This window comes from Genypterus blacodes, unplaced genomic scaffold, assembly GCF_046128005.1.
Source record: "Genypterus blacodes isolate CSIRO-AG114 ecotype Tasmania unplaced genomic scaffold, CSIRO-AGI_Gbla_v1 ptg000128l_1, whole genome shotgun sequence".
NCBI classification, from domain to species: domain Eukaryota; kingdom Metazoa; phylum Chordata; class Actinopteri; order Ophidiiformes; family Ophidiidae; genus Genypterus; species Genypterus blacodes.
Window position 1 is genome coordinate 1,081,320 of NW_027466930.1, and position 16,838 is coordinate 1,098,157.

The window sequence follows — 16,838 nt, forward strand, 5'->3', positions numbered from 1 at the left end:
CCGCACCTCCCGTTTAAATATTTAATCGTTACATTTGAACAAAGAAATCAATATTTAAAGTGCCTTGCTGCAATCAGTGTACAGCGCCGTTTCACCGGCGTGGTTGATTCTGGCCTTAACTCCTGTGTCCATATATAGAATAACACACACGTGGGCCCCTCGTATGTTCTGATCCTGACACAGCACAGCAGATCACAGGTCTCTGCATTTAAACAATCCATACACGCTTTTTTGTTTCATTTTGCCATTATTATTATTTTATTATGCATTATTACAAAAGCATGCTGTGTTTGTTTAAAGCTTCATAGTTAAATTTACCCCTAGATATTTATTTAACGTTATAGGAACAGTTGGCATAACAACAGCAGCAGCTGCTTTGATAACTACATCTTGCTGTTATTATTTGTATCTCCTCTAAGAATACATTTGTTACCTGGCGCTGGTATCTGGTATTTGCGCATGTGAAATGTGTTTGTACGCTGCATCTTCATTTCTGTGTGTGTGTGTATTCCACTGCACAGTCCCTGGACATGAGCCTGTTTAGCAGGATGACAACTTATTAAAGATACATTACAAAACTGATTTTGTTCGGTTTAGGAGATTAAAGTTGAAACACTTTTGCCTCTAAGAGGTTGAGATTGTTTTCTTCACTCCCTGCATGTGCATGTGGAGCTTTCTGCCATAAATATTAATCAGTAGTATTGATGTCTGCATTCGACTTGGATTCTAATGAAATAGTGAGGGCATCACTTATCAAAGCTTAAGTTTATGTTCCCACACACACACACATACACACCGGCTGACGGCAGAAAGCTCAATAGGCAAAATGTTTTTTGGCTGATGTTTGTTTTAGTTCCGTGGAGGTGTAACTCTACACTAACGGCCTTGTAATCACCCAAAATACACAATACTACTGCATTATGACCTGGTACGTTGTAAGGCTGTCCCCAAACAAAACACGATTAAAAGGTCAAAAACCAACATTGAATTTATCATACTAAGTATTGTCTGTGTGTATAAAGCCTAATATAGCTCATAGCTCTGGGCCTTAGAACTCCATTGTCATCCAAAACCCATTAAAAGCACATAAAGGAGCCATATTGTTGCATTGGGAGACATAGTCCTGGTGCCCAGTCCTTCCAGAGCGGGTTCGGTGGTATTTGTTGCCAATAATAAAAAAGATAAAATAACATCAGCTCTGTTTTCAAACATGGCAATGGAGTTTGTTTTTTTCTCACCTTGGATGTAGGCCAGAATGTCTTTCTTTCCCATTACGTTTTGAAGCATGTTGAGAAAGAATTGTAGCCTTTGTGTCTCCTTCTGGCTGCTCACTGAATGCTGCTTGTTGTTGTTTTTTGAATATTTACTTCCGCCCACACACCTTCATTCTGAAAACCGCTGCCTTCCAACACAGGCAACACTACTGGCCAAAGGCCCGAGAGGGGCTAACCAGTCTTGCGGAGGGAGGGAGGGAGAAACCGTAATGCAATTTGTATGGCGCAGAGCACTCGGCGACCAGATGGGAGCCGCGCTTACTTACCTGCAGCAGCTTTCCTTATTTACTTCAGGGCCCAAGGCCATGTCAGACAAGGGGGAGAGAAACATGTTAGCCCAGGCAAATTATCACGGCTTTCATGCTGGTAACATTCTATCAGATCCTCCCACTCTGCCAAACGTAATGGAAGCAGAAGCAAAGTGCTCAAGGCCTCCACCTCAGACATGTTCTCATTTGAGGTAGGACAAGGTGTGTGTAGGAGATAAAGGATAGAGTCAGTCCCCAGCCGGAAGACCGTGGCATCTAGAACATTCTGCTCTTGCCCATCATCGGGGTCAAGATATTGGATGGAGAGTAATTACAACCAGTGCACGGTGGTAAAGGCACTGTGGTAAATCACAGTACTGCCTGTCTGCGTTTGCTATTAAGGACGGGTCAGACAAAGTACTTACGAAGGAACGGCGCAAACAGGAAAATCCATTGCGTTGAGTTATTCATTTTGCGGTGTCTAATTTCACGGTGTGTCTTGTGGCAGAGGCTTGTGGTGACATGGAGAAGCTTAGAAAGTTCTCTAAATCAATTCATTATCACTTTGGAAACCTGCGAACACCTGTGCAGCTAAAAACACAACTTGAGCCTCATTCCTGTATACGCTCTGCTGCATTGTTGTTACTTCCTGTGTATAACGAGTGGGGTGGTGTCTAATATGGCCGTGAAAAGTTCTTGCCGAGTGAAGATTTGCTCTCGGGGGGATGGAAAACGTGTAAATCACGATTCATTATTAGCTCAGCGTTCAAACAACATTCATGCAAAATGTCAACGAGAATGTGAGAAAGTCACACTTCACAGGACACAATGTGGTGTTGTCCTCCTAAAACCACATATCTCAGTTGTCATTGAAATGATAGGAACTAAGTACTTCAGCTGGAGCAGAATTGTGAGTTCTTTGGGTTTTTTTGCCACCACACTTCAAGTACAATAAACATTATGGACATTGGAGCAAGTGACATTTGTCATGTTTGTGTCTGATGTCACCAACACAAGTCATATTCTGGGTTCCAATAAACAGGTTTTGCCGGTCCTGAACCATCCAAGAGCTGAAATGGTTCAGGAATTACAGTTCCATGACTAAAAAGGGTTCCTCATTGCAAAACACAGCAACATTCCTGAAGTCCTGGAAAGGTTCCCGGAAAAAATGAAACGGTGCTAAAAAAGCACACAGAATTTTCTTAACTTATAAATGAGCATGCAACCCATCTTGGCAGTGGGCTTCGCAGAATCACTTAGTCTGGAGAAACCTGGCTCTCCACCATGCCTGGCTCCCTGCGTTAATGTTCCTCCTGTCCTGCACCGTTGAATCCTCTTACGCCGCTGCCAAGGCTCCACCTGAGTCTCCTTGGAGTGGCATTGGACTGAACCTATCCGGATTGATTGGAGCGCTATCTCCTAGCCTGTTTGTCAGCCATGAATAATCTGTAAGGACATTCAGAGCAGGAGCTTGGGGCCTTGCAGCGTGCATTCATTGTGGAAAATGGACAGCTCAATCAAAAGAAGCTCTCCAGAAGCTGCTCATAACCAGAGGCAGAGCCTTGACCCAGAACAATGTCCCACTGACTCCACTCTCGACCTCGCCCGGCACCCCTGAACGGGAATCCAACTGCTGCGTTCTCTATGATGCGAGACCTTCTTTGCCTCCCTCTCTTGTTCCTCCCTCTCTGTCTCCCCCTCACCCCCCCCTCCCCTGCTTTTTAATAGAGCCATGCTTCACTCAGAAGGCCACGTTGTCCCTGCTTGGAGACAGACGCTTATGCCAACACCCACCATTCTCTGCTCTCCACGTCAAGTAGCAGGGGCCACCCATCAGCACGCTGCTTTACATGATAATGGAAGTGACGGGTGCAGCTTTCATGCAGTCGGAGGACTCGTGGATGAGGCCACAGTACCCTTGGCTGTTTGACCCGGGGTCAGCTTTTGATTATTTACACATGGAAATGTCATCCGTGTCTTCGTGCCCCTGTAATTTTAGACATTGCATCAACAAGTCTGTTACGCCAGACAGCCTGGCAACGTGACAGGATTCCTCACATGTAGGAAAAGGTGAGGTAATTGGTCTTGGGAAGAGGACACATTGTTGTCGGATTGAAAGGAGCTCAGAACACTGCCGGTGCTGCTGATGACATTGATGCCATCCGGTGCACAGATGAACCCCGGGCAGGAATGAGACACTTACAGCATGCCTTTCTTTGACCGGTTGCCAGGATGTTGTAGACGGAGGATCCTCAAAAGAGCTCATCCGTGACGTCTCCACTCCACCATTGTGAACTCTCCTCCTTGAAATGGTGCCCCCCTCCCTGCCCCCCCAGACGCCTCAATACCCGATGTAGAGTCACCCAAGCCTAATCCTCCTATATCCACTGATGAATCCCAGCCTCAAACACACACACACGCACACACACACAGTAGGGATGCCACCTAATTGAATTTCCTTGGTCACAATGAGCACACACCCAGAAACCTGCGAGTTCCAGTCCTTGCCTTTGATAAGCAAATGACCCCGATGGAATTGAGGTCACAGCCTGCGAAAACAAGAGTGAGGGAGCGAAAAATAAAGTCCCGCGTGCAGACGAGCCCAATATCGACTCGCCCGGTATTGAATCCAGTGATGTTTACCCCGTGTGTGTGTGTATGTGTGTGTATTTCAAGCCCCTGCTGGCTCTGACACACCACACACACACACACACACACACACACACACGCTTTGACTTCTGTGGCCATGTCACTCACAGTACGGTTGTCTTTTCTTCAGGTCGCTGTTGTTCTTTTCACATATTCCGGTGCAGTGCATGTGTAAATAATTGTCTCATTGCCACAGACGGGGGGACAAAAGCCTTGTGTGCCTCAGTAGTTTTGTGCCGCGCCGCCTTAAGGTCTGTCACACAATAGCAAGATCGGTTAATTATCGACCTCACCCACTCTGCATTCCTCCATTCTTCTTTTATTCCTGCCACTCCTTGTGTTCAACCCTCAAAGCAGACCTGCCATCCCTGCACCGCCCGCTGCGCACAGAACGACCACTGGCAGAGGTGTCACAGGATTTCTGGCACTTTCAGTCCAACTGGAGACCTGAAGCCGTCCTCACCCGGCTGCACAGTCCTACTTTTCCAGCCTGGTACAATAGCGCAATCATAAAACTATTAAACCACTTCCCTGCACTCAAAACTTGAAGAATAGTGAGAATATGGAGAGAAATTCAAATGGTGAGGCTAATAACTTTAAAGAGAAAATGGCCGAATTGGTTTGTCATTTCCTTCTATTTTTGTCTCTTTCCATATCTCATTAAAAACTCTGCGTACGCCTTTGGAGACTCAGGTTCTCCTCTGGCGCTCGGGTTTAAAAGTACTTGCCAAGGGTTCCCAGCTCCGCCCTGGGACTGATACGCTGTCAATCAACATAATCAGCATCTGAATTTGTCGCCGAAAGGTTTGGCCCGGCGGCGAGTGGTGTCGTCACGTTTTAATTACTCTTTAACATAAGGGTTAAGTGCATCTCTCTGTCTCTGTACTGTACATCTGTATGAGGATTCACCCCCCGCCTTAGCTTCTGACATATTGGATGTATCTCAGAGTAACTATTATATAATCCATATTGATACACTTGAGTAACAGCTGTGGCGGGGAGGAGCTGTTTCCTGAATGAATCTTTACATTACAACTCGGCAGCCCATTTTCCTGTCTGGTGTGAGTTGTCGTCATGGATACCTGCCTGTTTCTTTGTCATTTTCACAAAAACAAACCATGAACCCCACAAACTCATTTTCATCGTTGCTCAAACCTGAAAAAAAACAATTGACATTACATTACATTACGATCATTTGGCAGACGCTTTTATCCAAAGCGACTTACATTACATTACCACCCTTCGCAGAGGGGGGAGCAATTTAGGGTTCGGTGCCTTGCTCAGGGGCACCTCGGCAGGGACTCGAACCGGCAAGCGGAAGCTCTACCCACTTAGCTATTGCCTCCCCATAACAACTACTATAATTCTAACTGAGCCTTGTCTGCTTTCAAACAGCAGATTCACCTCAAAGCGCTCCACCGCTTACCGTCCAACGCCGTGAAGTAGCCATGGCGACGACGCGCAGCCCAGTTCAGTTATAAAATGTGTCTAAATTCCTTTATCCACGTTATTTTCAACACGTTGCCCACCTAATTTTCTCTGCCCAGCGTTTGACCTGTGAACGCACAGATCATACAGGGCCGCGGCTAGCATGGAGTTAGCATTTAATTCACTAATTTAAAAACTTTTCTCTGCTATTCATGTCGTCTCGGTGACTATATTTTAGTTATTGTATCTTTAAAGTAGCTCCCTCTCTCTCTCTGTAATGGTTTCTTATAGGCTTTTCGCTAATGTAAAAGCACTTTGAGCTACATTCATCCTAATGAAATGTGCTCTATACAAATACAGATTATTATCTTGTTTTTTAGCACTGTTAGCGTGTATGTGAGGATGTACTGTGAAGATAAAAATAGGATCTCTTGATAGTTTCCTAATGGAATTGATTTTCCTGCCGCACCTGCTGGGTAGGGTGTGTGTGTGAGTCTGTGTGTGTGTGTGTGTGTGCGTGTGTGTGTTTTGCTGCGGACGTCTCGCTTTGAGACACAACCGAGAACGTTTCCCCTCTCTTCCTTTCTCTTCACACTTCTCCATATATAATTTGTTTTTGCAAATGCCACTGTTATTAATCACCATTAACTGCTGTAAATTCCGAACCCATTTTGTCCTCAAAGTGATGAGATTATTTTGTCCTACTTATTAATTGGAGTGAAATTGGACAGAGTGACTCACAGCAGTGTTACTGCAAGGTGTCAGCCACTGAAAGCAGGTAATTATGGAGACAGGAAGAGATAAGGAAACAGAATGCAATTATGCTGGCAAGCAGAGCTTCAAATTGCTCTTCTTAGGTTTTCTCACCCCAGCTTCCTATTGTTCATGCTTTGCATCTCCATGCCGATCGTTATCCCTTGCACCATCTTGCTCCAAAATGAAGATTTGCATGAATAAAATGAATTCCAACTGCATGTAAAGCCATGTGCAGCGCTGGAATCAGCCTCTTCCTGCAGGTAAACGTATGTATTCTGACATGAAAGCGTCCACATCAGGGGCAGCGGCGGCTACCATTGTTCTCCAGACGTGAGGCTTCACAAAGTTTGCTGCCTGGTCTGACGTTAAATTCTGAGACAAAGTTTCAGTTCCCTTGGTTTTCCACTCTCTCAGCCTGGACTGTTGTGCCTGCTGCCTTTTTGCAGAACGTTATTAATGAACAGTCACACAACCCACCTACTCTATCAAACATACAAATTGAGCCCCCCTCCCTGATCCCTCCTTTGTTTTCCAGATATTAATTGCACGTTGCTCCACATAAATAAAATCTGTATATTTAAACAAAACCAACTCTTGCCTTCGAGCAAAATAGAAAAACACATTTACTTTTTCTCATATGTATGTTCCTGCCCTCTGGCTACCTGTAATGGGAAAACACAAGAGTAACCGCCGTCTCTGGGGGTCAACATGTGCCTCTGTCCTGTGCACAGTGTGAAACTGTGTGTGCTGTGTTTGCTGATATTGCAACACAGACATGCGCCGCTTAAGAACACATGCATTTGTAAAACCTCGGCAATTACCCTTATTCTCTTACTTCAGCCATTCGTTTTAGCTCCGAGCTGATCTCGCCTTCCCCCAAGAGAGCCAGAGAGAGAGTAATCACCCAGCCTTTTCTTTCTCTGTGATGAATCAAACGCTGTTATCCTTTTAAATTTAGCATCAGAAGTCGCTCAAGCCGACGTGAGGGAACCTGGCTGACAGCAGGTCGGTGTGTTCTTGCGCAGGGTGTTGATTCCGTGACGCTCCGGGGCTGCGTTCCCAGCATGCATCCTCTGATTTACTGAGACGACTTCATCAAATCTAAAAACATTAGAACAAAAACACGATCAGCCCCTAATGCATGCGGAAGCCAGCTACTTATGTGTGGCAGCCAGTGACGGATTCACACATCCTTCCTCCTCCTCCTCCTCCTCCTTCTTCCTTCTCATCTCTCCTGACACAGGTCCCTATAGATCCACGCCCTTTTCTGCATGAAATTGTTTACAAATGTGTTTCATTCCCGCGCTGACGAGTGCCCTATATCAGTGCGAGTGCCTCATGTAATTGCTGTATAGGTTTGATGGGCCTGATAGGTGCTGCTTAGCGACGCTTCAGTCCGTTTCAGCCCTGAGCTGGAAATGATCAGCCGACGGATCGAGTGTGTGAGAGGAGTGTGTGAGTGTCTCTAAGTGCTTTCATGTAAATAGCAGTGGAAGAGCTGCTTCGCTCTCCGTCGAGACTTAAACATACGTGACTATATGTGCTGCTCTGTCAGTCTAATGTCGAGTATGTGACCTCTGTGACCACGAAATGTCCATATCAAAGGTTCAACGCGTCGCTTTTGAAAAGGCCCCGGGAGAAAAGATCTGAGGAGGGCTGCTGGAGTCTCAGATAAAACATATGTGGCGTATATCTCTCCATCGGGCGAGAGGAAGAGGGAAGTCGGACGCGGCGAGGATCAAGGTCGCAGCTCAGTTGTATGAAAGAAGCCTTTGGATTAGGTCTCCGCAAAAGGTCAAAGGAAAATGAAATGAAAAGATTGACGCTGTGATTCGTCTCGGTAATGAAAGCCAGTTGCTCACGTCGCGATATTGTTCGGATGGTTGAGCAGAATGGACAGATTTGGGTTTGTTTGATGTTGGCTTAAGATTAATCTTTACTTCTGTCCTGAGAAACACTAAAGTCATTGTTTCTGTGTGTTACAGCAGCATTACGCACTGTTGCAGAAACACACTGTACGTTTTGAACTCTTCACCTCTGTCAGGATTAATATTCTAAGAGCCGCAGGACCGAGCGGCGTGTTTGTCTTTGTAGTGTTTCCTCCTCGTTTCCTGCCGAATGGAAGACCGAGGCCGTCTTCAAACCCGCCGCCTTTTTACTGCCCCCCAAATTACACCGCTGATGGTTGCGAGGCTTTCCTCTCATTTCCCACCGTTAACAAGCGTCGTGTTTATATATGATTATGGTCCTTTCCTTGTTTCCGCCCGGCTCTCGGAGGACGCCGCTCTGGTTTCGGGGTCACGGTACAAACACTAATACAACTCAAAGAAATTCTTTCTTCACACTGTTCTTCAGCACAACCAAATGTGGCGAAGGTGCCGTAACTTATTTATTCCTCTGCTCACCTGTGCAGCACCCTGACTGTTTCTCCTTGCGTTTGTTTTGCAGCGCTGCCAATAATGCAAGTGACGATTGATATCACCAGGCAGCAGGTGGAGAAGATCTTCGGTCTGGATGAGTACTGGTGTCAGTGTGTCGCCTGGAGCACAACCGGAACCCAGAAAAGCCAGAAAGCCTACATCAGGATCGCCTGTAAGTCTGCCTTCTATTACCAGCAGCTTCTGTACATGTTGCATGTTTGTGTGCAGCCAGAGGACATTACTGTCCAGCTTTTGGGGACGACGGGGACTAATTTCTTTAAACAATTAGCCCCGAGGCTGTTATGATTTGATGCTCCAGTGTATTTCTGTGATCCCAATTTAGTTAAATGGTTTCCCCGAGTTTCTGCACATAAGGAGGGAGAGAGAGAGAGAGAGAGAGAGCGAGAGCGGTGCCTGTGCTTGGAGGCTGTGCTAAAAACCGAGCTAAATTTGAGTATTCATGAGCATATTTCTCAGCAGATACAGTATATCAGCAATGATCCCTAAGAAAGTAACTGGAATAAAAACAGATTTGGAATTTATTGCTGTGCAGCAATCGTAAATCTGTCGGGGGAACACAGACGCATCCCTCGCCGCAGCCTCAAAAGCTTTATTAGAGGAAGCCATTTTACGTCGGAGTATTTGAGAGCATTCTGCCTATTAATTCCCACATAAATATGCATTATTTCAGACAGAGCTGAACGCACAATCGTCTCCCAACCACCCCACGTTTTGAAAACACACATTCATTATGCAACCTTGTTTGAGAGCTCCACAAAGTCGCTCAGATGCAAGATGAGGACACGCATGCTTTAAAAAGCAAGCACACGCACACACACACACACACACACACACACACACACACACACACACACACACACACACACATAACGCCTCCTCCGGTGCCATTGTATCGCCTTTAATTAAATTGGAAGTCGCAAAATGCTCTGCTTGTCTTAATGCCTCTCTGGATATGATTGGCCCGGACAGCCTCAACATCTGTTTAAGGGAAATCACCAGAGGCTCAGAGCCGCGCCCTTGGTCGCTGGCAGCACTACAGCACACTGAGTCAAAACCCCCAGTGAAAATAGCATCAGATTTGCTGTCTGTGCCCGCTCGCCCTCATCAGTCACAAATAGGCCTGTATTTATATCCCGCCTGACTCTTACCTGTGTAATTTGCAGCCTGGATTTGGCGACAAATATATAGCAGAGCAGGGGAAAGGTGCCACCTACCCAAAGTATTCAATGAGACGTAATGTGAGGCCCCATGCAGGCAGCCGGGCTTGCAGACGCTCTTGTCCGGGCGCCTCGGGGCTTTGTTTTCGTGCGGCTGCTCCAAGCCCTCATACAGATGGATGCTGGAGGCTTGCGGCTGCCGGAGAGAGGAAAGTGGATGGGAGGGAGGAATGAGGGGGTAATGCAATTGCTTTTGCTAGCCGGGCCCCTCTGGCAGCAGACAAGCATCTCTAAACCAGCCAGGCAGCATGTAATAAGCAGCATGGTGGCTGCCACCGGATCCCAGTGTGACTTAGAGGCCAACTGGAGTGTGACATGCTCGCTGAAGGGATGGGTGGGTATTTGAGGAGTGGAAAAATGGGCGACATCATCAAGCCAAGTTTTTGCTTTTGTAAGTATTCCAGTTAAACCTCAGAAAAATCCTACAAGTGTCCTAATTGGTTCCATTTCCTGCGTCTCTCCTCTCTCTCCACCAGACCTGAGAAAGAACTTTGAGGAGGAACCGCAGGGTAGAGAGGTGGCATTGGACCAGGAGGTGTTACTGCGCTGCCATCCTCCCGAGGGAGTGCCAGAAGCCGAGGTGAGACACGGATACAGAATCCAGTTATTTATAGGTGCACATCCAGCATCCCTTTACTCTTTCCCTCTCCAGTAGGACAAAGGGCAGAAAGTGGCTCTGGATCAGCTCCCTGGCGTCGCTGCCTGATATACCAGGGCACACACAGCACCCGGACGGATAAATTACACCTCTAATTATTCCCCGTTATTGATTTATTATCTCTTTTACATCTCTGGGAAGCCGTATATCACATCGTCTGGTCACATCACTCAGGAGAGGCTCGCAGGCTACACTCCCCGTTTGGCATCTCTAAAGGCCTATCCATAATTAATGGCTCTATTTGCCTCACTCTCCCCCATCTCCTTCTTTCTGTCTCCCCCCCTCTCTCTCTCTCCATGTATCTCTCATACACTCGTGTTCCTTTCAATCTCTCTCTCCATCACTCTCTTTCTCTCTCTTTCCTCATCTCTCAGCGGTGCGTGTGCGTGCGTGCGTGCGTGCGTGCGTGCGTGCGTGTGTGTGTGTGTGTGTGTGTGTGTGTGTGTGTGAGAGAGTGTGTGAGTAAAGGGCCAGACTGAGGCCAGCTGTTTCACCTCGTCTGGCGCATCCTCGCGGTCCCAGCTAGGCACTAACTGCTCTAATAGCAACACAAGAGGAGGTTAGGCCAGCCACTCAGACAGCCCAGAGACCAATAGCGGCGGACTAGCCAATCACAACTCAACAGCGCAGGGACAGCTTGCAGAGGGAGAGAGGGAAGAAAAGGTGCCAGCCGCGGCTCACCGTGAAAGAACATCGGTGCAGAAGTCACCGCAGGAGAGAACAGGGATTGCACGCGAGAGGGAGGAAGGCCAATTATAAGCTGCATCGTAACTGGCAGTAATACCAACAACAATGCTACTGTTACAGCAGCGCCTCTCCAGACAGTATGAGGTCAAGACAGAGCAGCAAAACAAGCAGGCCGATGTGCGAGTGAACCAAAGACGGCGAAACATCAGTTTAGGATTCGGTGCGAGGGCAAGGAAAGACAAACAAAGCGCCCGGCTCGCTGACAGACCCCGGCGGCTATGGAGACCTCCGGCAGCTAAACAACAAGAGCAAGGGGTTTCCCACACAAACAAGAGGAGGCAAAACTAAAAAATCAACTTTGTTCACCCTCATGCATCAGTGTCATACCACGTTACATTACTGAATTTGACGGCTGGAACTTTGTGTTTTCAGGTGGAGTGGCAGAGAAACGAGGACATACTCGACCCCGTGAGCGACCCCAACTACTTCCTCACCGCCGACCACAATCTCGTCATCAGAAAAGCCCGACTGGCCGACACGGGCAACTACACCTGCGTGGCCAAGAACATCGTGGCTCGCCGCAAGAGCAACTCAGCCACAGTCCTGGTCTACGGTAGGACACATGTTTCTCTTCACAGGGACGCGCTCGTGTCGATGCGTCAAAATGTACACGTCTAAAACGATAAGGAGATAAAAGTGATTATTCTTGCACGTGATCTCCTTCTGGTTATACCACAGTGCTGCAAATAACATCACATATGCAGAATTACAAGCAACATCTGCAGGAGTCAGCTGGATGGTGCAGCGAGCAGTGAATCACAGTGTAATAAATCCGTTCACACAAAGACAGTCGTGTCTCTGCACATTAATTTGCACAACTTAAAAAATGTTACTGGCAACCATTCTGCGTGAATTGGCACCGTTTCCAGTCGCAGTGTTGCAATCCTCTTCTTTGTAGTCGATCCAATGCGAGGAGAGAAATTGAATTAACAGCAGACTGTAAATAATGACTTGGCTTGATAAGCAGAGTGACCTTTATTAAAATGCAGAGAAACGGCATATTTTCTGTGGCTGAGGGTTCCCTAGGTGCTGGCACAACCAAAGTTTGCATACATTACCGGCCCGGCTTAATTCTCTGATGCATGCGGGAGATGGCGGTCACGCGGGAATTCGTACAAGAGGTGGACAAGCCCGCCACCGTGTCTGACACCGTGTTGTTGTTGTTGTTGTTGTTGTTGTTGTTGTCAAGGCTGCCAGTAAAGACACACGAGACGATTGACACCATCGATATGAAAGAGTCAGAAAGCTTCCACACGCCATCAGCTTGAGTTTAAAGTGATGCTTGTCTAAGATTTGTGTTTATTTTATATAATTAAATCTATGGAAGTGGAGGCGTCTAAGAGCCTCCTGTGGATCCAGGTCCCAGCTGGGTAAGAAATGTGTAATATTTTTCTATATTTTTCCGCTCAGATCAGGTGATTAACACTTGTACTATAAATGTAAGAGATCTAATCAACTTTTAATGGATTTTATTATGCACGGTGGAAGGCCAGGGTCAACTAACAAATGAATATTCTCACAGTATTAAATCCACCAACTCCTGAGAGCTCTCATCACTGTATGGATACATATGGAGGGGAATTACTGAGCAGTGAAGTGAGAAAACTCTTTATTTATTGACGGATTTATTGTGTGTGTGTATATAATGTACAAATTACATTTATAAATGACAGAATAATTGAAATGGACTTAACGGTATGGACGCGTAAAACAACAATGATTTCAACTAATTTCTCCGGCTAATTTCCGTACGCGTCTGCAGCACTGATCATAATTGAAAATTTAAGTGCGTGTGCCGTCGGAGCGAACGGTCTCCGATGGAACTTTCCGTCACGCAGAGAGCACGATTATTCCCACCGGTGATATAAATTGATTAGTGTGTAGCTGAAATATACTTGAACGATTTTCTTTGTGGCTTTTTCTCACACGACGTAGCAGACGAGAGGCGAGATAAATGCGGAGACAGGGCCGCTACCACCGCCGCCACACGCTCTCTTATTGTTCTCCCTCCTTGGGTTGTCAGTCAATAGGTTTTCACTGTTAGACCTGAGAAATTGTGAACAAATTACCGGGGTGCTTGCATGTGCAATTTTCATTTCTTCCCAATCATGCTACGCTTGACAGGATGATAAATGCTTCACTACTGCAGCATTAATTGAGGTGAAATCACAGCAGGCGAGGTTCTATTCAAAAGACCTGTTACTGCTGTTCACTTCTGTTGCGCTTATACCAGAGAGGGAAGAGAAGAAGAAAAAAAAGAGCGTCGGCGCTCTGAACTAGCTGTTCTGGCTAGGTGCTGCAAGTCATAATAACCTCTACTTTTCCGAGGGGGTTCAACAGGGGGGCAGATATGCATTTCAACGAGGCCTGGCTGGTGTGACTGCACTCTGTGTTAAGAGGTAATCAGGGGCCGAGTTGCCTGGCAATTTACCTCGCTGTGGCGGGCAATCAATCGCATAGAGAGGGTAAGGAAATGATGCAGCCACGACAAGAGCAGGGGAGAGTTAGGGGGGGTGGGGTGGGGGGGAAGAATTAGGGAGGGAGTGTGTATGTAGAGGGGAGCGACATTGCCGTTCAAGTCAACAAATCAGGATTCTCGGTTGCCTGTAAGCTGAGACGAATCCAGTAGATGCAGGAAGAGGCTGATTAGAATTAAACCGGCGTGGTTTCACCTAATCACCTGTCCTGATCCAGTGATGTAGTGCCACTTATGCAGCAGGAGGCAGTTAAGGTTGTGAAAGGCGGACGTGGCCGCCGTCAGAGGAGTTCAGCGGGCAGAGCTTGAACTGCCTGGCCCTTCATTTCAAATACAAAAAGAGGATTAAATGAGTGTTGTTATCTGCAATTCAAAGGATAATGGAGATTCAAGAAAAGACGCGTGACGCTGTGAAATCAGCGGCGGTTGTGTGAAGGACACAGTTTGAGCTCTGGAACAAAACGTGATCTGTCTCAGGTGTGGGCTGCATGGAGGAGCAGGTCTGGTTGTGTCATGTGTTGTTTTCGGGGATGATTTTGTAACTCTATTAGTTTGAGGGGTCGGGAAAAAATGTTGAATAGCTGGAGAGACTTCTCCGCCGCTGTCTTTTACTCCAGGTTAAGGTCAGAGTTGGCGGGCCGTCACGTCTGCTCCCCGTCGAAGCCATTTTGTTTTGGCTGCAGTTGGCTGTAATTCCAACTGGAACACAGAACACAGGAAGCGGCTCGCTGCTCTTCTTCTCTCTTTAGTTCAGCGTGCAGCTCTGAACCAAAGAGTGTAGCTGTTACCGCGGTTACTCCTAGGTGGCTCACACCTCGTCTCCTTGGTGCATGTCGGGTAATCCTGGCTGCTCTGTCCCTTCATCCATCCACCCCCTCCACCCCTCCAACCTTCTCCCCTCCCCCCACCCCCTTCCATCGCCCGGCGCTGGTGTTGACAGTCAACGGCGGCTGGTCCACGTGGACCACCTGGTCGTCCTGCAGCGCCGTGTGCGGGCGTGGCTGGCAGAAGAGGAGTCGAAGCTGCACCAACCCCACCCCACTGAATGGAGGCACATCCTGTGAGGGGCAGAACGTCCAGAAAAGTGCCTGTGTGGCCACCTGTCCAGGTAACTCCCAGGCAACCCTCTTGTCCTGTGACCGCTTGGCTTCCTGTGGCTTCCTTTTTGCTTTACCGCATCTAGAAGTCGTTTGTTCATCTTTATTTTTGGCTGCCCTTTTATATCAGCATCTCCATTTGCACTACGGTCTTTTCTTGGTTGGCAGTGCTTCTGTTGTTTTCTGCAATTAGTCCGCTGACACTGCAATGTCAGAGCCTGTTTGTTTTCAAAGTAAGTCCTCACACTGAAAGTGATTTGCTGTTTTCACGCTGTGTTCACCTATCAATTTATTTTTGGCCACGGTACACACACCCCACTTTTATTTCATAGACCTCTCTCCTTTAAGCGACGCGGTCTCAGCCGTGGCACTGTGTCAGACCAGACAGTATATTTGTTATTGTTCGCTGCTCAAGCTACGCAGTAAATATGGACAATAAAAAACTGAATTACAGCGGCCAGTGTGCCACGTTCACGTCTGGGGAGTTAACTGCATTTCATTTGCCTGCCTGGGCTCCCTGCAAGAGTGTCAGAGAGACACGCCGTGTCATGCCTGATGCTGAGCAGAACATATCGATCTCTGGTAGCCTGAGATGGAAGCCAGGCTGCTTCGTTTGCAGGCCCACATTAGCCCCCTGACGGAGGGAGAGAGGGAGACGGAGAGCAGAATGGGAAAAGGGAGGTGTAAGGTGGAAGCAAGGATAGAGATGGATGGAATAAGATACTGGCTAAGACAGGAACAAAGAGTGAGCGAGAGAAAGCTGAGAAAGAAGTCGAGGAAGCCGAGTGTGTACAAGGGCTGGTTGTTGTGCTGCCAGCCGATCGGTTTGTGGACATAGCAGGGGTTCTGCAGCCGTGCTGACCGCAGGAGAAATCTCCCACGCTCGGTAAATAGCAGAGAGGGAAATCCAACACTTCTGGCAGTGGCAGCTTCTGCCTGCCTTAAACAGAGGTTATCTTCCTCACTGAATCAGGGTGTTGTGTTACACATCGCCCATGTAAAGACATCACTAGATGTCAAGCATGAGTGTAAGTAACATGGCCCACTGGAATACTGCAGGCGGGATAAAAAGGCAATGAGAATAGAAAAGCATAACAGTCCGTCAGGATGCTATCTGGATGGACTTGGAATTATTAACGCTGGAATAATGAAATCATAGTGGGCGTCCAGGGATGCTTGACATCCTCCTGTAGTAAAGTAGGATGCTGACCTCCCTGAGCCTGAAGAGATTAGTGTCAGTCAAAACTGCTATTGTTAGAACAAAAGCTGCCCCCTCTATTTCACTCTCATTCTACAAGGAGAAAGTGTGTAATTTCCACCCTGAGGCTGCTGTGACAGAAAGTGTATTTTACCCCCTGAGCACAGATTGTGGAGACTTTGAGAAAAACACAACAATTTTTCTCTTTGCTGATGAGAGACGATACATGGACGTGACCCCTGTCACTCTTCTATCGCTCCTTTTATGTGGCCACAGTGAGAGGTGCTGCTACCTGTCTCAGCCCCGGCTGTCTGCACAGGCAGAGGGCTCCCCTCAAGGCCAAAGTCCCCCACAGCAGAGTCTGGGGATGATGGGGTGTTGTTCCTAATGACAAGTGGCACCGCAGCTCTGGTGTGTGCTCAGGCTTGGCCCCGATGTCCCCCAAGATGAACTGACTGCCCCCATCATTTGTCACCGAGCGCAGCCACAGCTCAGGCGGCGACACCACCCTCAGATACATATGAATCTCCTCTTTGATTCATCAAATGCCTGACGAGCACATGTATGATTCATCAGGCTGACTGCAAAAATAGACGCTGTCATACAAGAGTCAGGTTCAGGGAGGGGAGGGGAGGGGGGAACATACAAA

General features: G+C 47.4%; 1 protein-coding gene across 1 annotated transcript in view; it reads left to right on the plus strand.

The window, feature by feature from the left end:
* unc5a (unc-5 netrin receptor A) overlaps positions 1-16,838 on the plus strand; it is a 115,104-nt gene that overhangs the window by 64,978 nt on the left and 33,288 nt on the right. Inside the window, exons 3-6 of the mRNA XM_076162749.1 lie at positions 8,804-8,947; positions 10,490-10,593; positions 11,791-11,971; positions 14,835-15,002. Of these exons, the coding sequence (XP_076018864.1) occupies positions 8,804-8,947; positions 10,490-10,593; positions 11,791-11,971; positions 14,835-15,002 (597 nt within the window). The remainder of the gene's footprint in view (positions 1-8,803; positions 8,948-10,489; positions 10,594-11,790; positions 11,972-14,834; positions 15,003-16,838) is intronic.